The sequence below is a fragment of the Coregonus clupeaformis genome, chromosome 1, assembly GCF_020615455.1.
Source record: "Coregonus clupeaformis isolate EN_2021a chromosome 1, ASM2061545v1, whole genome shotgun sequence".
NCBI lineage: Eukaryota > Metazoa > Chordata > Actinopteri > Salmoniformes > Salmonidae > Coregonus > Coregonus clupeaformis.
This window is the reverse complement of record NC_059192.1, coordinates 55,968,605-55,993,225: the sequence shown is the minus strand read 5'-3', so window position 1 is coordinate 55,993,225 and position 24,621 is coordinate 55,968,605. Positions and strand designations below refer to the sequence as shown.

Here is a 24,621-nt window from a genome sequence, read left to right as displayed (position 1 = left end):
TTATAATAAAAGGTTAAATTCAGGAATAAAGTTGTGAAGACCTTTATTTACCATCAGTACAAAACATTGTTTAGATGCTTTTCAGACAACAATGCTGTTTAGACGCGTTTGTTGCATCATACGTTCTGTTGCTACTGTTCCAGTCATATTTGCGATTGTACGCTGCAGATACCACTCAACAATGATCACAAATATGTGATCGTACGCGTAAAAGGGTTAATCTGCTAAAATGGCCAGGTCATTCTCTGGAAAGGGCTAGTTTCTAAGAAATCTGAAAAGTGAATGGAATATGATGAGTGCATTACATGGCCAAAAGCGTGTCGTGTAGACACCTGCTCATCGAACATCTCATTCCAAAATAATGTGCATTAATATGGAGTTGATCCGCCCTTTGCTGTTATAACAGCCTCCACTCTTCTGGGAAGGCTTTCCACTAGATGTTGGAACATTGCTGCGGGGACTTGCTTCCATTCAGCCACAAGAGCATAAATGAGGTCGACCACTGATGTTGGGCGATTAAGCCTGGCTCGCAGTCGGCATTCCAATTCATCCCAAAGGTGTTCGATGGGGTTGAGGTCAGGGCTCTGTGCAGGCCAGTCATGTTCTTCCACACCAACCTCTACAAACCATTTCTGTATGGACCTCACTTTGTGCACGGGGGCATTGTCATGCTGAAACAGGAAAGGGCCTTCCCCAAACTGTTGCCACAAAGTTGGAAGCACAGAATCGTCTAGATTGTCATTGCATGCTGTAGCGTTAAGATTTCCCTTCAATGGAGCTAAGGGGCCTAGCCCGAACCATGAAAAACAACCCCAGACCATTATTCCTCCTCCACCAAACTTTACAGTTGGCACTATGCATTGCGACAGGTAGCGTTCTCCTGGCATCCACCAAACCCAGATACGTCCGTCGGACTGCCAGATGGTGAAGCGTGATTCATCACTCCAGAGAACGAGTTTCCACTGCTCCAGAGTCCAATGGCGGCGAGCTTTACACCATTCCGGCCGACGCTTGGCATTGCGCATGGTGATTTTAGGCTTGTGTGCGGCTGCTCGTCCATGGAAACCCATTTCATCAAGCTCCCGACTAACAGTTATTGTGCTGACGTTGCTTCCAGAGGCAGTTTGGAACTCGGTAGTGAGTGTTGCAACTGAGGACGGATGATTTTTACGCACTACATGCTTCAGCACTCCGCGGTCCTGTTCTGTGAGATTGTGTGGCCTACCACTTTGCGGCTGAGCCGTTGTTGCTCCTAGACGTTTCCACTTCACAATAAGAACACTTACAGTTGACCGGGGCAGCTCTAGCAGGGCAGAAATTTGACAAACTGACTTGTTGGAAAGGTGGCATCCTATGACTGTGCCACGTTGAAAGTCACTGAGCTCTTCAGTAAGGCCATTCTACTGCCAATGTTTGTCTATGGAGATTGCATGGCTGTGCTCGATTTTATACACCTGTCAGCAACAGGTGTGGCTGAAATAGCCGAATCCACTAATTTGAAGTGTTGTCCACATACTTTTGTATATACAGTGTACCTTCAGACAATAGTGATTCTAAACATGGAAATGAATTCCTGAAAACTTAAAGGTGCGCAATGCAGAAATCACTCCGCCATTTCCTGGTTGCAAAAATTTGAATAGTTCGCCTAATTTCATTTCATGTGACAAAACAATTAAGTGTACATAATCATTGTTACCATCAAAACCGCTGTGAAATATATTTTCCATAACCCAAAATATTGTATTTTCAGCTGTTTGAAGCTTGTGTACAAAACCGAAAGTAACAGAAGCAAAAACGAAACTTAAGAACGGGAAGCATAGAAATAGTACACATAAAACAGCTCTACCACTTCTTAGACTTGCTTTCAATGAGAATGGCAGATCTATACCTCACATTTCTATGTGAATTTGGTCAGATTGCCCAAGAAGTTACATATTACAGCTTTAAGAACATTAACATCTCTGGAGAGAAGATGACTTTCAACCTCCAGCTTTTTGAAGTACCCTTTGAAAAGAGGATCATAAGTTCAGTTTTCTCTAGAGTGTCACGGTTTCGGCCGAGGCTGCTCCTTCTCCTTGTTCGGGCAGGCTTCGGCGGTCGTCGTCCCCGGAGTACTAGCTACCACCGTTCGATGTTTCATGTTTGTTTGGTTTTGTCTGGTTGTACACCTGTCCCTTGTTAGTCTTTGATTTTGTTTCCTATTTAGTTATCGTGTGTTGGGTCAGGTGTTATGTGTGATTATTATTGTCAGCTGTTGCCATTGAGGAGTTTCCTCTCTCATAACTTTGTATTTGAGAGTTCGCACTGCGTGCGCTTTTTCTTGTATTTCGCACTGTTGTTGTTGTGCGTAATTGTTCGTGCCACCCGGTTGGGTTGGCGACTCATTCCTGTTTTTGGATATACTAAAGTCTGTTGACGAACACCCTGGTTCCTGCGCTTGATTCCCTGCACCACATCCACACGCAGCGTTCTGACAGAATCACACATCACACTATGGAATCAGCAGGAGCAGCCGCGCTAACGGACATTATGGAAGACCGTCTTCGTGGGCAGGAGGACAGGATCAACCAGATCGGTCACGCCCTGGATCAGGTGATGAACACTCTCCACCGATGGGGAGACCAGCGGGGTACCCACGCCCCCCCACCTACCGGACCATCCCCATCGGTCAGTCCTCCTGTCCCCCTTCCGGAACCCAGCGGGATTCGGCTCTCCCTCCCGAGGGCGTACGACGGCTCCGCTGCCGGGTGTCAAGGGTTCTTGCTGCAAGTGGAGCTCTACCTCGCCGCCGTACACCCGGCTCCCTCGGGACACGAGAGCGTCTCCGCCCTCATCTCCTGTCTCACCGGCAAGGCGTTGGAGTGGGCCAACGCCGAATGGAGGAGAATAGACGCCGCTACTGTTACCTATGCGGAGTTCTCCCGCCGCTTCCGTGCCGTGTTTGACCATCCACCGGAGGGGAAGGCGGCGGGGGAGCGTCTGTTCTACCTCCGACAGGGGATGAGGAGCGCACAGGCTTTTGCGTTGGAGTTCGGACTCTAGCGGCAGATGCAGGGTGGAATGAGCGGGCCCTCATGACCACTTCCGCTGCAGCCTCCGGGAGGACGTCCAGAGAGAGTTGGCGTGCAGGGATACCACGTTGTCGTTTGACCAGCTGGTCGACATGGCCATTCGGCTGGACACCCTGCTCGCTACCCGTGGACGTCCCGGGTGGGGGTTGCCCATTCCACCTTCCAGCACCTCCGAGCCGAGCCCTATGGAGCTCGGAGGTGCTGGCGCTAGGGAACGGAGGAGTAGGAACCCGAGGGGGGCCGTTCCCTGCACCAACTGTGGCCGTGGAGGGCACACCGCGGCTAGGTGTTGGGGAGGGTCTCCTGGTGGAGGTGAGGTCAGGCCAGGCATTGGGGAGTCCTCCCAGGTGAGTAGGCGCCCTACTTACCCAGAGCTTTCTGTCGTTCACCTAACCTTGCCTGTTTGTTTTCCACAGGTTGCACCTCGTTCCCAGCATAAGGCGCTGGTAGATTCAGGCGCAGCTGGGAATTTTGTAGATCGCCAGTTCTGTGTAAAGTTAGGGATTCCCCTCCGTCCCGTTGATAAGCCTTTCCCTGTACATGCCCTAGATAGCGGTCCGTTAGGATCTGGGTTGATTAGGGAGGTCACAGCGCCTCTTAAGATGGTGACGCAGGGGGTCATGAGGAGACGATTCAGCTCTATCTGATTGACTCTCCTGCGTATCCGGTGGTACTGGGGCTTCCCTGGTTAATTACCCATGACCCTACTATTTCGTGGCGAGAGAAAGCTCTTACAGGGTGGTCTGCTCAGTGTGTGGGGCTGTGTCTGGGTGTTTCCATAGGGGCGACCTCGGTGGAGAGTCCGAATCTAATGCCAGCACTGCAGATTCCCCCTGAGTATGAGGATTTGAAACTGGTGTTCAGTAAGACTAGGGCGGCGCAGCTGCCGCCTCATAGACAGGGGGATTGTGCGATAGATCTCCAGTCAGGAGCAGCCCTCCCGCGGAGCCATGTGTATCCCTTGTCCCAAGAGGAGAGAGGAAGGCAATGGAAACTTACATCGCCGAGTCTCTGAGACAGGGATACATACGGGCCTCCCACTTCACCCGCTTCCTCAAGCTTCTTTTTGTGAAGAAAAAAGATGGAGGTCTGCGCCCTTGTATTGATTACCGCGGTCTCAATCAGATTACAGTGAAGTACAGCTATCCACTTCCTCTGATTGCGACTATGACGGAGTCATTACACGGTGCTCAGTTCTTCACAAAATTGGATCTTAGGAGCGCATATAACTTGGTGCGCATTAGAGAGGGCGATGAATGGAAGACAGCATTTAGCACGACCTCTGGTCATTACGAGTATCTCGTCATGCCATATGGGTTAATGAATGCTCCCTCAGTCTTCCAATCCTTTGTAGATGAGATTTTCCGGGACATGCAGGGGCAGGGAGTAGTCGTGTACATAGACGATATTCTGGTGTACAGTTCTACCCGAGCTGAGCATGTAGCCCTGGTGCGCCGAGTGTTGAGGAGGCTGTTGGAGCATGACCTATATGTCAAGGCAGAGAAATGTCTGTTCTTTCAGAAGTCGGTCTCCTTTTTGGGTTATCAATTGTCTGCGTCAGGGGTGAAGATGGAGGTTGACCGGGTGTCAGCTGTGCGTAGATTGGCAAACCCCAACCACTGTGAAAGAGGTGCAACAGTTCTTGGGCTTTGCGAATTATTACCGGAGGTTTATCCGGGTTTTGGACAGGTGGCAGCTCCCATTACGTCTCTGTTGAAGGGGGGTCCGGTGCGCTTGCAGTGGTCAGCTGAGGCGGACAGGGCTTTTGGGAGACTGAAGGACCTGTTTACCTCAGCGCCGGTGTTGGCGCATCCGGATCCCGCTTTACCGTTCCAGGTAGAGGTTGACGCGTCCGAGGCTGGTATTGGGGCCGTTCTCTCACAACGGTCTGGCACACCACCTAAACTCCGCCCCTGTGCTTTTTATTCTAAGAAGCTCAGTCCGGGCGGAGCGGAATTATGACGTAGGGGACAGGGAGCTGTTAGCCGTGGTACAGGCCCTAAAGGTGTGGAGGCATTGGCTTGAGGGGGCTCAACACCCTTTCCTCATTCTAACTGACCACCGTAACCTGGAATACATCCGGGCAGCTAGGAGACTGAATCCTCGCCAGGCCCGCTGGACTATGTTTCTAGCCCGGTTTGTGTTTAAAATCACTTACATCCCTGGGTCCCAGAACGGGAAGGCAGATGCCATGTCTCGGCGATATGACACGGAGGAGAGGTCCGTTGAGCCCACTCCCCATACTACCGAAGTCTTGTCTGGTTGCACCGGTGGTATGGGAGGTCGATGCCGAGATCGAGCGGGCGTTACGCACCGACCCAAGTCCTCCCCAGTGTCCTGTGGGTCGGACGTACGTTCCGCTCGAGGTACGCGATCGCCTCATTTATTGGGCTCATACGTCCCCCTCCTCTGGACATCCAGGTATCGGCCGGACAGTTCACTGCCTTAGCACTAAGTACTGGTGGCCAACGTTAGCCAGGGATGTGAGGATTTATGTCTCCTCCTGTTCGGTGTGTGCCCAGTGTAAGGCGCCCAGACATTTGCCCAGGGGTAAGCTACAACCCCTGCCCGTTCCACAATGACCCTGGTCCCACCTCTCGGTGGATTTTGTTACAGACCTTCCCCTGTCACAGGGGAATACTACCATCCTGGTCGTTGTGGATCGGTTCTCGAAGGCCTGTCGTCTCCTACCCATGCCGGGTATACCTACTGCCCTACAGACCGCTGAGGCTCTGTTTACCCATGTCTTCCGGCATTACGGGGTACCCGAGGATATAGTGTCTGATCGAGGCCCCCAGTTCACCTCCAGAGTGTGGAGAGCGTTTATGGAACGGTTGGGGGTTTCGGTGAGCCTTACCTCGGGTTACCACCCGGAGAGTAATGGGCAGGTTGAACGTGTCAACCAGGATGTGGGGAGGTTTCTGAGGTCTTATTGCCAGGACCGGCCGGAGGAGTGGGCGAGATACGTTCCGTGGGCCGAGATGGCGCAGAACTCTCTCCGCCACTCCTCCACCCAACTAACCCCTTTCCAGTGTGTGTTAGGGTACCAGCCGGTTCTGGCACCTTGGCACGAGAGCCAGATCGAGGCCCCTGCGGTGGATGAGTGGGTGCGGCGCTCGGAGGAGACGTGGAACGCTGCCCACGTTCACCTGCAGCGGGCCATCCGTCGGCATAAGACGAGCGCCGATCTCCACCGCAGTGAGGGGCCTGTGTACGCACCTGGAGATCGAGTCTGGCTCTCGACCAGAAACCTGCCCCTCCGCCTGCCCTGCCGGAAGCTGGGTCGGCGGTTTGTGGGGCCATTTAAAGTCCTGAGTAGGTTGAACGAGGTGTGTTACAGGTTAGAACTGCCTATTGAGTACAGGAATATTAACCCCTCGTTTCATGTGTCTCTCCTCAGGCCGGTGGTAGCTGGTCCACTCCAGGATTATGAGATAGAGGAGATTCCTCCGCCCCCGTTGGACATCGAGGGGGCTCCGGCGTACACTGTGAGGTCCATCCTTGATTCGAGACGCCGGATGGGGGGTCTCCAATATCTCGTGGAGTGGGAGGGGTACGGCCCGGAGGAGCGGTGCTGGGTGCCGAGGAGGGACATATTAGACCTGTCCCTGCTGACCGAGTTCCATCGGGGTCATCCTACGCGCCCTGCTCCGCGTCGTCCTGGTCGTCCCCGAGGCCATGATCGGCGCACGGCTGGAGCCGCGCGTCAAGGGGGGGGTACTGTCACGGTTTCGGCCGAGGCTGCTCCTTCTCCTTGTTCGGGCAGGCTTCGGCGGTCGTCGTCCCCGGAGTACTAGCTACCACCGTTCGATGTTTCATGTTTGTTTGGTTTTGTCTGGTTGTACACCTGTCCCTTGTTAGTCTTTGATTTTGTTTCCTATTTAGTTATCGTGTGTTGGGTCAGGTGTTATGTGTGATTATTATTGTCAGCTGTTGCCATTGAGGAGTTTCCTCTCTCATAACTTTGTATTTGAGAGTTCGCACTGCGTGCGCTTTTTTCTTGTATTTCGCACTGTTGTTGTTGTGCGTAATTGTTCGTGCCACCCGGTTGGGTTGGCGACTCATTCCTGTTTTTGGATATACTAAAGTCTGTTGACGAACACCCTGGTTCCTGCGCTTGATTCCCTGCACCACATCCACACGCAGCGTTCTGACATAGAGGACCAATCAAAGCCACATCTATAACTTCCCGGTGTAGAAGTTGGCTTTAGGCACAGATCTAGGATCAGTTTACCCTCCCCAATCCTAACCTTACCTATAAGGGTAAAAATACAGAAATTACCTTAGGTCAGTGTCCAGGGGCAACTTCATCCTTCTCACATCCATAACCTTCAGAGGTCATGTCCTCTCCTTACCCCATAACCACTGATACAGGGTCAGATACAGTATGTTTTCATCCCCTGAAGGTTAAGGTTACATATTAGAGGCATGGTAATCTGACCCTAGATCTGTGGTTTGGGGGACCTTTTACCCAGAGTGTAGGAGTGGGACTGTGGCTAGGCTATACATTATCCTCTATGCGACAAATCCTCCCCCATTTCCTGCCCAATATGTTGTGCTGTGAGAAAATAAAAACTGGCTTTATATCAGCCATAAATAAACAATTGCACTGTACCCCATGGGTGACCCTTCAAACCCCTTCAAACTCTTTACATAATATCCTATGCACAATGCAGGAAATTAACGGATATTTTCCAAATTAAGTTTACGTATAGGCCAAGTAATACAACAGCTTTACAGAAAGTTTCACTGAAATGCGCCCAGACAATGGCCTTGCTACAAACCATTTTAAACTGTACTGTCTCAAGTGTCTTCTCTGTCCCAAGGAATAATAAGCATTCCCCTTTGCACTAAACCATTTTTATTACTCATCCAAACAGACTTGAGATGATGAGGGTGGATATAATAGATCCCTGTGTTGTTTACCATTTAGGAGGAGGCAGGGTGGAACCGAGACAATATATCTTACACCTGTCTGTTCCCAACACTGGCACCAAGGGCAAGGGAAGAGCAGCAGGCTTCTGGTTTGGAATGAAGCCAGTTTCTCTGCTATAGAAAACTGACTGAGGCGGTGAATGCTTATGTTCAGTTATTCTACAGTATGACCACTCAGAAGGCCCTCATAAGCAGTAAATTGGGTCCTCACAGCGCTGTTCTATTTAAATGGGATTTTAATAGTCCTACACATGGGTTTGCATGGGCGTGTTAATCTAGATGACCTCAGTGTCTCAGCACCACATCCTCTTAACACATCCTCAAAACAAATCCAAATGGAAAAGGTTGCCGACCGCTGGTGTAGCCTATTACCGGCAACTTCAGGAGCATAAAGGCAGAATCTGTGAAGGCCAGCAGCAGCGGGCAGCGGGAGGAGGAGGGTCCGGAACAGTTTTTGTTTCTTCTGGTTAGGCTATATTTATCTCTGGCTCCCTCTTTAGTCATTTGTCCGTCTTCATCTTTAATTGCAGAGCTTAAAGCATCAGACAAGCTTAGTATCCTACATATAAATTATTTTATTGAAACATGAATTTACATATGGAAAAAGACACATTTAAAAATGTGGACTAATCGATTGGTTGAAAGAACAGAAGACTCTCGGTCGACCAAGATTTTAGTTTGTCAGGGATAGCCCTACAAGAAAGTTAGTGCAAAATGAACGGTCAATGCAGGTAGTCCGGGTAGCAGTAGCTATTTAGCAGTCTTGTTTAGCTGTCCTATGGCTTGGGGGTATAAGCTGTTCAGGGTCCTGTTGCTTCCAGACTTCAGGGTCCTGTTGCTTGCCATGCGGTAGCAGAGAGAACAGTCTATGGCTTGCGTGGCTGAAGTCTTTGACAATTTTTTGGGCCTTCTTCTGACACTGCCTGGTATAGAGGTCCTGGATTGCAGGGAGCGTGGCCCCAGTGATTTAATGGGAGGTACTCATCACCCTCTGTGGCGCCTTGTGGTCAGGTGCCTTCCAGTTTTCATACCTAGCTGTGATGCAGCCAGTCAAGATGCTCTCAATGGTGCAGCTGTATAACTTTTTGAGGATCTGAGGACCCATCTCTTTTCAGCCTCCTTAGGGGGATGAGGTGCTGTCATGCCCTCTTCACAACTGTGTGGGTATGTGTGGACCATGTTAATTCCTTAGTGATGTGGACACCGAGGAACTTGAAGCTCTCGACCCGCTCTACTACAGCCCCATCGATGTGGATGGGGGCGTGCTCGCTCCTCCATTTCCTGTAGTCCACGATCAGCTCCTTTAAATCATTATGTGTAAGTGTAGGTGATAGCCTATGCGTATTGGCTACAGCCTGTTATGTTCAGACTGATGCTAACATGAGGGAGGCATCTAAAAATGTAGCTAAACTTTAATGAGACTTAAAATTACTTATAAACACCTGTCATGTTTGACAAATATCATGTAGGATCATTATTAATATTAACGTCTAAAGGCTTGATTCTGTCGACATACTCGAGGCACTGTTTGTTCAGATAGGAGAGAAAGGCCAGTACATGTTGTGCACTGCAACCTCACCCACCTTGCAATCAGAGCAGAGGCAATCAACATTTTGAAACTATTTAACCCTAAACGTAATTGTTTAAAACCTGTTTTTTTTGTGGTAAATTTATGAGGCATGTCTTACCGTGTTCTGACCATAGGAATGTTAAGGGGATTCTTTTGTAAACCCTTCCTCATATGCCATTAAAAACAGTATTTCTGTAATGTTCTCAACTTTCTTTTGTTGTCCAGCAGCCAAAGACACATTCCTAATCATATTAACAACCCATACTAGTTGTTGCATCTTTTGGAACATTTGCGCTTATAGCCTACTACCGTGTGTGTATTGCTGCGTTTATAATGTGAAGAAATAGCCTAATAGTTTATGAACATTTTCAGCTAAACGTTCTGATCTGTTGCATCAGCCTCATTGCTTTTAAAAGGTTTTTCGATGTACAGTGGTTGTATTATTTTGGGATCTGTCCCAAAGTCTGTTGGAATATTTATTTTTCGCACAGAACGACAAGTTGACCAATAGAAAAGTTCAACTTTTGTACTATGGGGGATAATACAATAACATAGGCTAGTGCTGTTCGTTACTCATCTTGTTTGCTGACGAAAAGTAAATGTGGACAGTTTTTCTAACATCTTCAATATGGAGAATTTCAAGGCATGCATACCACCGTTGTGTTATCAGCAAACTTAATGATTGTGTTGGAGTCGTGCGCGGCCACGCAGTCGTGGATGAACAAGGAGCAACGGAGGGGACTAAGCACACACCACTGAGGGGCCCCGTGTTGATGGTCAGCGTGGCGGATGTGTTGTTGCCTACCCTCACCACCTCGGGCTAGCCCGTCAGGAAGTCCAGGATCCAGTTGCAGAGGGAGGTGCTCAGTCCCAGGGTCCTGAGCTTGGTGATGAGCCTGGAGGGGACTATGGTGTTGAACGCTGAGCTGTAGTCAATGAACAGCATTCTTACATAGGTGTTCCTTTTGTCCGGGTGGTTGAGGGCAGTGTGGAGTGCAATAGAGATGGCATCATCTGTGGATCTGTTGGGTCGGTATGAGAATTGGAGTGGGTCCAGGGTGTCTGGGATGATGGTGTTAATGTGAGCCATGACTTTCAAAGCATTTCATGGCTATAAATGTGTGTGCTACAGGGCGATAGTTATTTAGGCAGGTTACCTTGGTGTTCTTGGGCACGGGGACTATGGTGGCCTGCTTGAAACAACTTGGTATTACAGACTGGGTCAGGGATAGGTAAATGTCAGTGACGATACTTGCCAGCTGGTCTGAGTATGCGTCCTGGTATTCCATCTGGCTCTGCGGCATTGCGAATGTTAACCTGTTTAAAGGTCTTTCTCACATCGGCTACGGAGAGAGCGATTACACAGTCGTCCGGAACATCTGGTGCTCTCATGCATGGTTCACTGTTGCTTGCCTCGAAGCGAGCATAGAAGGCATTTAGCTCATCTGGTAGGCTCACGTCACTGGGCAGCTCGTGGCTGGGTTTCCCTTTGTAATCCATGATAGTTTGCAAGCCCTGTCACATCCGTTGAGCGTCAGAGCCGGCATAGTAGCATTCGATCTTAGTCCTGAGGATGGATCAACAACATTGTAGTTACTCCACAATACTAACATACTGTAAATGAGTGAAAAGAAGGAAGCTTATACAGAATAAAAATATTCTAAAACATGCATCCTGTTTAAAATAATTATAATGTGGCAAAGAAATTAACTTTATGTCCTGAATACAAAGCGTTATGTTTGGGACAAATCCAACACAACATCATTTTATGGGTATGCTTGTCATCGGCAAGGACTAGGGAGGTTTTTAGGATAAAAAGAAACGGAATAGAGCTAATCACAGGCAAAATCCTAGAGAAAAACTCGGCTCACTGCTTTCCAACATACACTGGGAGACAAATTCACCTTTCAGCAGGACAATTACCTAAAACACAAGGCCAAAAATACACTGGAGTTGCTTACCAAGATGAAATTGATATCCTGAGCTGGCCTATTTACAGTTTTGAATTAAATCGGCTTGCAAATCTATGGCAAGACTTGAAAATGGCTGTCAAGCAATGATCAACAACCAACTTGACAGAGCTGAAATAATTTTTTTCATAATAATTGGGCAAATATTATACAATCCAGGTGTGCAAAGCTCTTAGAGATTTACCCAGAAAGATTCAGGTGATATTAATTATACAACTACCTTTGATTGTATTTTAATGCGTATTGACTCAGGGGGTTGAATACTTATCTAATCAAGATATATTAGCATAGCCGCGGGAAGTAGGGGTGCTGAAACACCCACTGAAAAATGTAAAATATAGTATTTTTATTTATTTAAATTTTTAAGATTTTTTCCCAAAAGTAGTGCACTGGGCCTTTACTAGTCCTGTATTAGCGGACGGATATAGACATCTGTAGCGCGGCATCTCTGCTTTGGCAAAAAAGGTACTTGTATAATTAAGAACAGAATCTTGCAGGATTCAATAGATGTAATTGTTGCCCTGTCCGTTTATTTGTGATCGTCATTCTAATGGAATCCAGAAAGAACAACACCCTGTCCTCAAACATTTACATCAAAAGGTGCAAGGTTATGTGCAAATACCCAAAACATCCACATCAAATTAAATATTTTTCTTGATCAAATAACACAGAAAACAAACACATTTTGTGCAATATTAATTTACCATCCTTACAAACTACTTAATGTATATGTACATTACTGTATTGTACATAGGCTGGTCATCTAGTTTTGTAACTGTAGACTTTCCATCACCACGAAGAAAAACAATGATCAATACAGTAATTGAGTACATTGGGACATCAAGTGGTTTGTGATGATGTGATGTGATGATGTGTCTCAGTTGGTAGAGCATGGCACTTGCAACGCTAAGGTTGTGGGTTCAATTCCCACAGGGGACCAGTACAAGAAAGTATGAAAATATATGCACTCATTACTGTAAGTTGCTCTGGATAAGAGTGTCTACTTAAATGTAAAAGTAATTAATAGACCATTTCAGTTTTCACATAGAATTAAGTTGCATTTGCAAAGTATATCACGAAACTGATAAACATATCAAGCAAGTATTTTTATAAGTATTATCAGCTTAACTGTTACAAATGCTGGTAAACCTGCCTAAATGACTACCGACCCGTAGCACTGACGTCTGTAGCCATGAAGTGCTTTGAAAGGCTGGTCATGGCTCACATCAACAGCATTATCCCAGAAACCCTAGACCCACTCCAATTTGCATACCGCCCCAACAGATCCACAGATGATGCAATCTCTATTGCACACCACACTGCCCTTTCCCACCTGGACAAGAGGAACACCTACGTGAGAATGCTATTCATTGACTACAGCTCAGCATTCAACACCATAGTGCCCTCTAAGCTCATCACTAAGCTAAGGATCCTGGGACTAAACACCTCCCTCTGCAACTGGATCCTGGACTTCCTGACGGGCCGCCCCCAGGTGGTAAGGGTAGGTAACAACACATCTGCCACACTGATCCTCAACACGGGGGCCCCCTCAGGGGTGCGTGCTCAGTCCCCTCCTGTACTCTCTGTTCACCCATGACTGCATGGCCAGGCACGACTCCAACACCATCATTAAGTTTGCAGACGACACAACAGTGGTAGGCCTGATCACCGACAACGATGAGACAGCCTATAGGGAGGAGGTCAGAGATCTGGCCGTGTGGTGCCAGGACCACAACCTCTCCCTCAACGTGACCAAGACAAATGAGATGATTGTGGACTTCAGGAAAAAAAAGAGGACTGAGCACGCCCCCATTCTCATCAACGGGGCTGTAGTGGAACAGGTTGAGAGCTTCAAGTTCCTTGGTGTCCACATCACCAACGAACTATCATGGTCCAAACACACCAAGACAGTCGTGAAGAGGGCATGACAAAGCCTATTCCCCCTCAGGAGACTGAAAAGATTTGGCATGGGTCCTCAGATCCTCAAAAAAATTCTACAGCTGCACCATCGAGAGCATCCTGACTGGTTGCATCACCGCCTGGTATGGCAACTGCTTGGCCTCCGACCGCAAGGCACTACAGAGGGTAGTGCGTACGGCCCAGTACATCACTGGGGCAAAGCTTCCTGCCATCCAGGACCTCTATACCAGGCGGTGTCAGAGGAAGGCCCTCAAAATTGTCAAAGACTCCAGCCACCCTAGTCATAGACTGTTCTCTCTGCTACCGCACGGCAAGCGGTACCGGAGTGCCAAGTCTAGGTCCAAAAGACTTCTCAACAGCTTCTACCCCCAAGCCATAAGACTCCTGAACAGCTAATCATGGCTACCCGGACTATTTGCACTGCCCCCCCACCCCATCCTTTTTACGCTGCTGCTACTCTATTAAGTATTTATGCATAGTCACTTTAACTCAACAAGCATGTACATATTACCTCAACTACCTCAACTAGCCGGTGCCCCCGCACATTGACTCTGCAACGGTACCCCCCTGTATATATAGCCTCCCTACTGTCACTTTATTTTACTTCTGCTCTTTTTTTCTCAACACTTTTTTTTGTTGTTGTTTTATTTTTACTTTTTTTTGTTTAAAATAAATGCACTGTTGGTTAAGGGCTGTAAGTAAGCATTTCACTGTAATGTCTGCACCTGTTGTATTCGGCGCATGTGACCAATAAAATTTGATTTGATTTGAAACACTCCAATAGAAATACATTTAGTTCAACCATTTTCAAGAAAAAGTAGGTCACTGGATCGCCAATTTACCTGGATAGCGCTATATCCACTGGACATAGTTATCAGTGCAGGTGTCAAAGTGTCTTCTCACATCACTGCATAATAATTCAAATTTTTACCTCCACTTTCTGCATGGTCCATAGACTGCAAAAAGCACTGCACATTTCCAGCAGTTCAGATTATTGTTTAACTACCTACAGTTGAAGTTGGAAGTTTAAATACACCTTAGCCAAATACATTTAAACTCAGTTTGTCACAATTCCTGACATTTAATCCTAGTAAAAATTCCCTGTCTTAGGTCAGTTAGGATCACAACTTTATTTTAAGAATGTGTAATGTCAGAATAATAGTAGAGAGAAGAATTTATTACTGCTTTTATTTCTTTCATCACATTCCCAGTGGGTCAGAAGTTCACATACACTCAATTAGTATTTGTTAGCATTGCCTTTAAATTGTTTAACATGGGTCAAACGTTTCGGGTAGCCTTCCACAAGCTTCCCACAATAAGTTGGGTGAATCTTGGCCCATTGCTCCTGACAGAGCTGGTGTAACTGAGTCAGGTTTGTAGGTCTCCTTGCTCGCACACGCTTTTTCAGTTCTGCCCACAAATGTTCTATAGGATTGAAGTCAGGGCTTTGGGATGGCCACTCCAATACCTTGACTTTGTTGTCCTTAAGCCATTTTGGCACAACTTTGGAAGTATGCTTGGGGTCATTGTCCATTTGGAAGACCCATTTGCGACCAAGCTTTAACTTCCTGACTGATGTCTTGATATGTTGCTTCAATGTATCCACAAAATTTCATGACTGCAACATTCCTACCCTTGGTCTGTGAGGACCGTGGCTTTTGTGGAGCGATAGGTAACGATGCTTCATGGGTGACTGTTGTCGATGTATGCAGAGGGTCCCTGGTTCAAGCCCAGGCTGGGGCAAGGAGAGGGACAGAAGCAATACTGTTACACACGACTATGCTATGCGTGTACACTGTCCTTACCTCATGTTCTTGCTGAAGAATACAGAAGTTGTACGTTTTCAAACTCAATAATAAATAAAAAAATTGCCAAGTGAAAGTAAAAAAAAAATGGAATTGGTGGGGGTGTGCATTGCATACGCATGTCTGACACAATTGTATTATCACAAACTCTGACAGGAGGGTTTCTTCTTCAAGAAGTTAAAGTTTCTAATACTTCAACTTCAGAATGTGACTTTTCTCCTCTCTTTTTCTCATGTCCTATCTTCTCTTACACTATATATACAAAAGTATGTGGACATCTCTTCAAATAAGTGGATTTTACTACAGACCCGGGTTTGATCCCAGGCTGTGTCACAACCGGCCGTGACTGGGATACCAATGAGGCAGTGCACAATTGGCCAGCGTCGTCCGGATCAGGGGAGGGTTTGGCCGGCTGGGATGTCCTTGTCCCATCGCGCTCTAGCGACTCCTTGTGGCGGGCCGGGCTCATGCATGCTGATTACAGTCGCCAGCTGTACAGTGTTTCCTCCGACACATTGGTGTGGCTGGCTTCCGGGTTAAGCGACCAGTGTGTCAAGAAGCAGTGCGGCTTGCCAGGGTCGTATTTCCGAGAACGCATGGCTCTCGACCTTCACCTCTCCCGAGTCCATACGGGAGTTGCAGCGATGGGACAAGACTGTAACTACCAATTGGATATCACGGAATTGGGGAGAAAAAGGGGTAAAAAGTACAACAATAAATAATACCAAATATAATATAAGAATTGTGGATTTGGCTATTTCAGCCACATCCGTTGCTGACAGCTGTATCAAATCGAGCACACAGCCATGCAATCTCCATAGACAAACATTGGCAGCAGAATGGCCTTATTGAAGAGCTCAGTGGCTTTCAACGTCGCTCCGTCATAGGACGCCACTTTTCCAACAAGTCAGTTCAAAACATTTCTGTCCTGCTAGAGCTGCCCCGGTCAACTGTAATTGCTGTTATTTTGAAGTGGAAATGTCTAGGAGCAACGACGGCTGTCCTCGGTTGCAACACTCACTACCGAGTTCCAAACTGCCTCTGGAAGCAACATCAGCACAATAACTGTTTGTCGGGAACTTCATGAAATTGATTTCTATGACTGAGCAGCCATACACAAGCCTAAGATCACCATGCGCAATGCCAAGCATCGGCTGGATTGGAGCAGTGGAAACGCATTCTCTGAAGCGATGAATCACCATCTGGCAGTCCGACGGACAAATCTGGGTTTGGCGGATGCCAGGAGAACGCTACATGCCCGAATGCATAGTGCCAACTGTAAAGTTTGGTGGAGGAGGAATAATGGTTTGGGGCTGTTTTTCATGGTTTGGGCTAGGCCCCTTAGTTCAAGTGAAGGGAAATCTTAACGCTACAGCATACAATGCCATTCTAGACAATTCTGTGATTCCAACTTTGTGGCAACAGTTTGGGGAAGGCCCTTTCCTGTTTCAGCATGACAATGCCCCAGCGCACAAAGCGAGGTCCATACAGAAATGGTTTGTCGAAATTGGTGTGGAAGAACATGACCTCAACCCCATCGAACATCTTTGGGATGAATTGGAACGCCGACAGCAAGCCAGGCCTAATCGCCCAACATCAGTGCCCGACGTCACTAATGCTCTTGTGGCTGAATGGAAGCAAATCCCCGAAGCAATGTTCCAACATCTAGTGGAAAGCCTTCCCAGAAGAGTGGCGGCTGTTATAGCAGCAAAAGGCGGAACAACTCCATATTAATGCCCGTGATTTTGGAATGATGAGCAGGTGTCCACATACTCTTGGTCATGTAGTGTATCTTCTGCTTCAGTTATTTTCATCAGATACCTACCCATCACTTTGTTTACTGCCACAGTCTTTTTTCCCAGTCCTCCTTTTCTTACACAATCAGAGCTCTATTTCCTCTGGAGTATGCATATTTCCGTGATGAGGCGCATCCAATCACAGAAAAAAAGGCTTTGCAATCACACCCATCAACCTTCACAAGCACCAATCACACAGAAAGGATGTCCTTAAACTTAACCAGTTCAGGACATAACTGTGTCTCTGTACCATTCCTTCGGTTTGGGTTAAATATTATACATTGATCTGTCCTACTGTTGCTGATCTATTGCTAAGCCATTGTGAAATGTGTGATTTCACAGTCTACTCTATGCTGTATCATAGTGCTTAGCTAGTGCATACTAGTTGATAATAATGTATGATTCATACAGGGATTGAACCTGCAGTCTATTAGTTTATTAGCATCATGCTCTGATATAATTTGCTAGATGGGCCATGATGATGTGCAATGTCAAGTACAGGGGATATGTCAAAAACACTTCTTTGTGTATTTTTCAGATACATTAAGAGAGTGTGTGTTTGTGTGCATTTTTCAGATGGTAGGGTGGAGGTGACAAAGGAGAGTGTGAAGCTGTGCACCATGGGACCTGGGAAGGTGTTTGGAGAGCTGGCCATCCTCTACAACTGTACCAGGACAGCAACCATCAAGAGTGAGTCTACACACACACACACACACACACACACACACACACACACACACACACACACACACACCAACCCAGTGACGTGCGGTGAGGTCGTTGGCTGGGTAAGCACTGACAATTATCAAAGTATTTTCTCACAAATAAACCTTAATGAAAACCAAGGTCCCCATACAACAGATGGCTCCAAAAACCAGAGTGACATAGGCTATTAACCGAAATTGACAAACAATTCTCACCAAATGTAAATACCTACAGTGGGGAAAAAAAGTATTTAGTCAGCCACCAATTGTGCAAGTTCTCCCACTTAAAAAGATGAGAGAGGCCTGTAATTTTCATCATAGATACACGTCAACTATGACAGACAAATTGAGAAAAAAAAATCCAGAAAATCCCATTGTAGGATTTTTAATGAATTTATTTGCAAATTATGGTGGAAAATAAGTATTTGGTCACCTACAAACAAGCAAGATTTCTGGCTCTCACAGACCTGTAACTTCTTCTTTAAGAGGCTCCTCTGTCCTCCACTCGTTACCTGTATTAATGGCACCTGTTTGAACTTGTTATCAGTATAAAGACACCTGTCCACAACCTCAAACAGTCACACTCCAAACTTCACAATGGCCAAGACCAAAGAGCTGTCAAAGGACACCAAAAACAAAATTGTAGACCTGCACCAGGCTGGGAAGACTGAATCTGCAATAGGTAAGCAGCTTGGTTTGAAGAAATCAACTGTGGGAGCAATTATTAGGAAATGGAAGACATACAAGACCACTGATAATCTCCCTCGATCTGGGGCTCCACGCAAGATCTCACCCCGTGGGGTCAAAATGATCACAAGAACGGTGAGCAAAAATCCCAGAACCACACGGGGGGACCTAGTGAATGACCTGCAGAGAGCTGGGACCAAAGTAACAAAGCCAACCATCAGTAACACACTACGCCGCCAGGGACTCAAATCCTGCAGTGAGAGACGTGTCCCCCTGCTTAAGCCAGTACATGTCCAGGCCCGTCTGAAGTGCATTTGGATGATCCAGAATAGGATTGGGAGAATGTCATATGGTCAGATGAAACCAAAATATAACTTTTTGGTAAAAACTCAACTCGTCATGTTTGGAGGACAAAGAATGCTGAGTTGCATCCAAAGAACACCATACCTACTGTGAAGCATGGGGTTGGAAACATCATGCTTTGGGGCTGTTTTTCTGCAAAGGGACCAGGACGACTGATCCGTGTAAAGGAAAGAATGAATGGGGCCATGTATCGTGAGATTTTGAGTGAAACCCTCCTTCCATCAGCAAGGGCATTGAAGATGAAACGTGGCTGGGTCTTTCAGCATGACAATGATCCCAAACACACCGCCCGGGCAACGAAGGAGTGGCTTCGTAAGAAGCATTTCAAGGTCCTGGAGTGGCCTAGCCAGTCTCCAGATCTCAACCCCATAGAAAATCTTTGGAGGGAGTTGAAAGTTCATGTTGCCCAGCGACAGCCCCAAAACATCACTGCTCTAGAGGAGATCTGCATGGAGGAATGGGCCAAAATACCAGCAACAGTGTGTGAAAACCTTGTGAAGACTTACAGAAAACGTTTGACCTGTGTCATTGCCAACAAAGGGTATATAACAAAGTATTGAGAAACTTTTGTTATTGACCAAATACTTATTTTCCACCATCATATGCCAATAAATTCATTAAAAATCCTACAATGTGATTTTCTGGATTTTTTTTTCTCATTTTGTCTGTCATAGTTGACGTGTACCTATGATGAAAATTACAGGCCTCTCTCATCTTTTTAAGTGGGAGAACTTGCACAATTGGTGGCTGACTAAATACTTTTTTTCCCCACTGTATATAGCCAATATACACAAGCGGTAGCCTCCGATGACGGTATATTTCATATAATTTCATACTCCATAGCCTTTTCCAACACGCCGGTGCGCACAAACACACACAATAGTATTATTATGTGAAGTATGAAATATGTGTGCACTCACTAACTGTAAGTCGCTCTGGATAAGAGCGTCTGCTAAATGACTAAAATGTAAAATGTAAATATTATTACACACACACTGAGTATAACAAACATTAGTGTCTTATCAAAACGAAATTCTAGTTTGCTAAATAAAATGCATTCTAAGGGATGCAGTCTATTCTCATGATGTAACTGTAGCCTAACCCGCAAATTGCAAAGAAAAATGCATTTAGGCCTACCTTTACTTGTAAATGAAGTCCATTCGTCTGGTGAACATCTCGGTGACAACGTTGTAGAAGTCACAGCAGCACCCAATATAGTTGTAGTGTAGTTAGTCGCATCCATCTTGTAGAAGCCAAGGCTCTGGCCCGCATTGAGTGGTGGGAAAAGCTCCATTCCTACTACGTCCACAAAACAAAAGTAAATGTCCAAGATGTGTAAAAGTCTGGGTAAAAAGTATTAATTGGTAATGATGTTTCAGACAAGTGGACAATCCAGTACTCACTGATCGCATGCCCGACAGCTAGCAGTGAAGGAGATGGTGGTTGCCTTGCCTGTCATGAATAAAGTCCTGTTTTCTATGTTGTATGCTGCCTCTGTCTGGTCTTAACTTTCATTATAGTGAACGTTCCACTCCTCTAAACCTTCAGTCCAAACGGTGCGTTACATTATTCAAACTTCTAATTGTTTGAGGTGCAGTATAGTAGTATCCATTTGTCAGGTTGTTTTTGCTAGCTAGCTAGCTTTGTTCAGTTCAAGGGATGCGAGCGCCAAATTATGTAGACATGCCCAAATGTGCACAGCGTGCCCCAGGCAGTACCCACACAACGTGTTTAGGCAATACACATGAGCAAAATATGAAATCGAAAGATGCTACTTCAAGCTAGGCAAAGCCGCGACTCCTATGCTGACCCTGTCCATTAACAGTGACTGGAGTCAGGAAAGGCTGCGCGCGTCAAGGATTTTAATGTCTTTGAATGGATGGAAAGAAAGGCATGAATACCCTGGCACTTTTCCTGAGGTTTTGATGCAGTTTTTATTTTGAGCATAAAAACTATCAGAATCATTGAGAAATATAACATTATATAACAAAAAATTATGACAATTTTATATATATATATATATATATATATATATATATATATATATATATATACATATTAAAAAGGCTTTTCATAACAGCTTTTTAAAAATTAGATGATCACAGGGTAAGCACTGTCTACAATGCCTACCCTGACTGCATATCCCCGCACCAACCCTATATCGCTATCTAAACGCACACAGACTCTCGCACAAACACACACATACACACACACACACACACACAAACACACACAGCTCAGTGTGGAGTCAATCAGGACATGCTGGCCAGTGAGTCATCCCTCAGTAGACATAGGAGGGGAAGCATGGAACACACTGATAGCATTGTTCCAGTCATGGTGAAACAGCCCTCTACCCACTGGGCACACACTGGTTGAATCAATGTTATTTCCACGTCATTTCAATGAAATTACATTGAACCAACATGGAATAGATGTTGAATTGATGTCTGTACCCAGTGGGTAGCCACAACACATTGGATTTTGCTCTGGTTGAGTGGCTCAGTAGACAAAAGTGATGCATGCAGCTCACAATTTTTGTTATTTCCTAATGCTTGTGCTGTAGTTTACACCTTAGGTTTCACCATCATATGCCTACACACATTTCAGTGAGTCTGTGTGTGCTATGAGAGTGTGTCAGGATTAGGGACGTGTGTTTATGGAACACAGAGGACATGGGTACAGGCTGGAGATGTAGGGTTGGATAGGAATAACACAGGATCGACATAGCAAGGGACATATGCACATACTGTACACTTCCGTACGTCACAGCTCAAGAATGTTGTATCTGAAACTGTATCAGTTTCATTGGCAGGCAGTGGTGTAAAGTACTTAAGTAAAAATACTTTAAAGTACTACTTAAGTAGTTTTGGGGGATATCCGTACTTTACTTGACTATTTCTATTTTTGACAACTTGTACTTTTACTTCACTACATTCCTACAGAAAATATTGTACTTTTTACTCCATACATTTTCTCTGACAACCCAAAGTACTCGTTACATTTTGAATGCTTAGCAGGACAGGAAAATTGTGAAATTCACACACTTATCAAGAGAACACGTGGTCATCCCTACTGCCTCTGGTCTGGCAGACTCACTAAACACAAATGCATCTTTTGTAAATAATGTCAGAGTGTTGGCCCCTGGCTATCCATACATTTTAAAATCAAGAAAATGGTGCCGTCTGGTTTGCATAATATAAGACATTTGAAATGATTTATACTTTAACTTTTACTTTTGAAATTAAAGCATACTTTAGCAATTACATTTACTTTTGATACTTAAAATATATTTTAAACCAAATACTTTTAGACTTTTACTCAAGTAGTATTTTACTGGGCGACTTTCACTTGAGTAACTTTCTATTATGGTATCTATACTTTTACTCAAGTATGACAATTGGGTACATTTAACACCACTGTTGGATAGAGGGTCCCTGAGGTGAGAGGAGAGAGATGAGATGAGGGGGGTTGGGGGAAGAGAGGTGAAGGGGAGCTGAGAGCAGAGGGATGCAGGGAGGGCATGAGGGGGAAAGTTATTTACCTTCCTCACCTATGATTGATAGGTGAGGGAGGGAAAGATGAGAGGAGAGAGGTGAGGAGGCCATCACGCTGTCAGTCAGTCTGCCACCTGTTCCTCTGGCTGGAGTATTGGATCTCCTGGCTCCGTTGCCATGGTGATGAGTCCTCAGAGAGGGTTGGGACTGGGTCTCTGGGGGATTAGATGTACTTCCCTACAGTTACGGAGTGTCTCACCCTTCATGGTCCCCTGCCTCCCTACACTCACACTCACATGTCCCCCACTACCACTGCTCACACATCAGACCTGTGGAGTTCCTCTGTGTGTGTGTTTGTGTGCGTGCGTGTTATTTAATCAACAAAGAATATTTTGCTGCCAATATGAAGCATCTAGGAATGCATATGCACTGTATATGTTATTCTAGGTGAATGTTCCAGTGTGCGCTCCTCTATGTATCATTTGCATGTGTAATTATGAATTGGAAGTTTGAGGAGCATTTTCTTCAGATGTGACTGTCAATAAGCTGTGTAAAGGTTCTCCATAATACAAACCCACCCTGCCACCCGCCCACCACCTTTAAATGTACAGACAACATGAAACATAGTTGCATATCTGTGGATTACATGCCAAAATCATGAAGCAATATGAGAAATTGAAGACAATCACAGTTGCACGAGAATACTGATTGATAGATTTTCATAAGAAATACTGAATTACAATGCCAAGCCCTTTGAGCATCTGGAAAAGCATCACATACATCAGTACATAAAGTGTTACATAAATCCAAGAGTGTTGGGCTCTGTATTGCAATACAGAGATGTATGTTTGCAGAGAGAAAAGAAAAGCAGCCAACAAGTGCTCAGCATATGTGGGAACTCCTTCAATACTGTTGTAAAAGCATTCCAGGTGAAGCTGATTGAGAGAATGCCAAGAGTGTGCAAAGCTGTCATCAAGGCAAAGGGTGGCTATTTGAAGAATCTCAAATATACAATATATTTTGATTTGTTTAACACTGTTTTGGTTACTACATGATTCCATATGTGTTATTTCATAGTTTTGATGTCTTCAATATGATTCTACAATGTAAAAAATTGTAAAAAAATGAAGAAAAACCCTTGAATGAGTAGGTGTGTCCAAACTTTTGACTGGTAGTGTGTGTTTCAGGGTTGAGGTCAATTTGAATTCAAGGCAATCAATTAAGAAGGTCAACTGAAATTCCAATTAAATAATGGTAAAAAGGACAATTTTTTCTATAAATTTTAAAGGAGAAGCTATACAGTGCTTTCGGAATGTATTCAGACCCCTTGACTTTTTCCACATTTTTTATGTTACAGCCTTATTCTAAAATTGATAGAATTGTTTTTTCCCTCATCAATCTAAACATATTACCCCATAATGACAAAACAAAAACAGGTTTTTATAAACTTTTTAGCTAATTTTACAGCATCGAGTCTTCTTGGGTATGACGCTACAAGCTTGGCACAACTCTATTTGGGGAGTTTCTCCCATTCTTCTCTGCAGATCCTCTCAAGCTCTGTCAGGTTGGATGGGGAGCGTTGCTGCACAGCTATTTTCAGGTCTCACCAGAGATGTTCAATCGGGTTCAAGTCCGGGCTCTGGCTGGACCACTCAAGGACATTCAGAGACTTGTCCCGAAGTCACTCCTGCGTTGTCTTGGCTGTGTGCTTAGGGTCGTTGTCTTGTTAGACGGTCAACCTTCGCCCCAATCTGAGGTCCTGAGCACTCTGTAGCAGGTTTTGATCAAGTATCTCTCTGTACTTTGTTCCGTTCATCTTTGCCTCGATCTTGTCTCCCAGCATGATGCTACCACCACGCGGGCTGTCATGTGCCTTTTACTGAGGAGTGGCTTCTGTCGGGCCACTCTACCATAAAGGCCTGATTGGTGGGGTGCTGCAGAGATGGTTGTCCTTCTGGACATTTATCCCATCTCCACAGAGGAACTCTAGAGCTTTGTCAGAGTAACCATCAGGTTCTTGGTCACCTCCCTGACCAATGCCCTTCTCCCCCAATTGCTCAGTTTGGCCGGGCGGCCAGCTCTAGGAAGAGTCTTGGTCGTTCCAAACTTCTTCCATTTAAGAATGATGGAGGCCACTGTGTTCTTGGGGATATTCAATGCTGCAGAATTTTTTTGGTACCCTTCCCCAGATCTGTGCCTCGACACAATCCTGTCTCGGAGCTCTACGGACAATTAATTCGACCTAATTGCTTGGTTTTTGCTCTGACATGCAGTCTCTACTGTGGGACCTTATATAGACAGGTGTG

General features: G+C 45.7%; 1 protein-coding gene across 2 annotated transcripts in view; it reads left to right on the top strand.

Moving 5' to 3' along the window:
- The window catches only part of LOC121570914 (cGMP-dependent protein kinase 1-like), a 182,565-nt gene that overhangs the window by 86,397 nt on the left and 71,547 nt on the right, over window positions 1–24,621 (top strand). For both annotated transcript variants that reach the window (XM_041882216.1, XM_041882215.1), the window contains exon 3: window positions 17,644–17,757. In XM_041882216.1, the coding sequence (XP_041738150.1) occupies window positions 17,644–17,757 (114 nt within the window). The remainder of the gene's footprint in view (window positions 1–17,643; window positions 17,758–24,621) is intronic.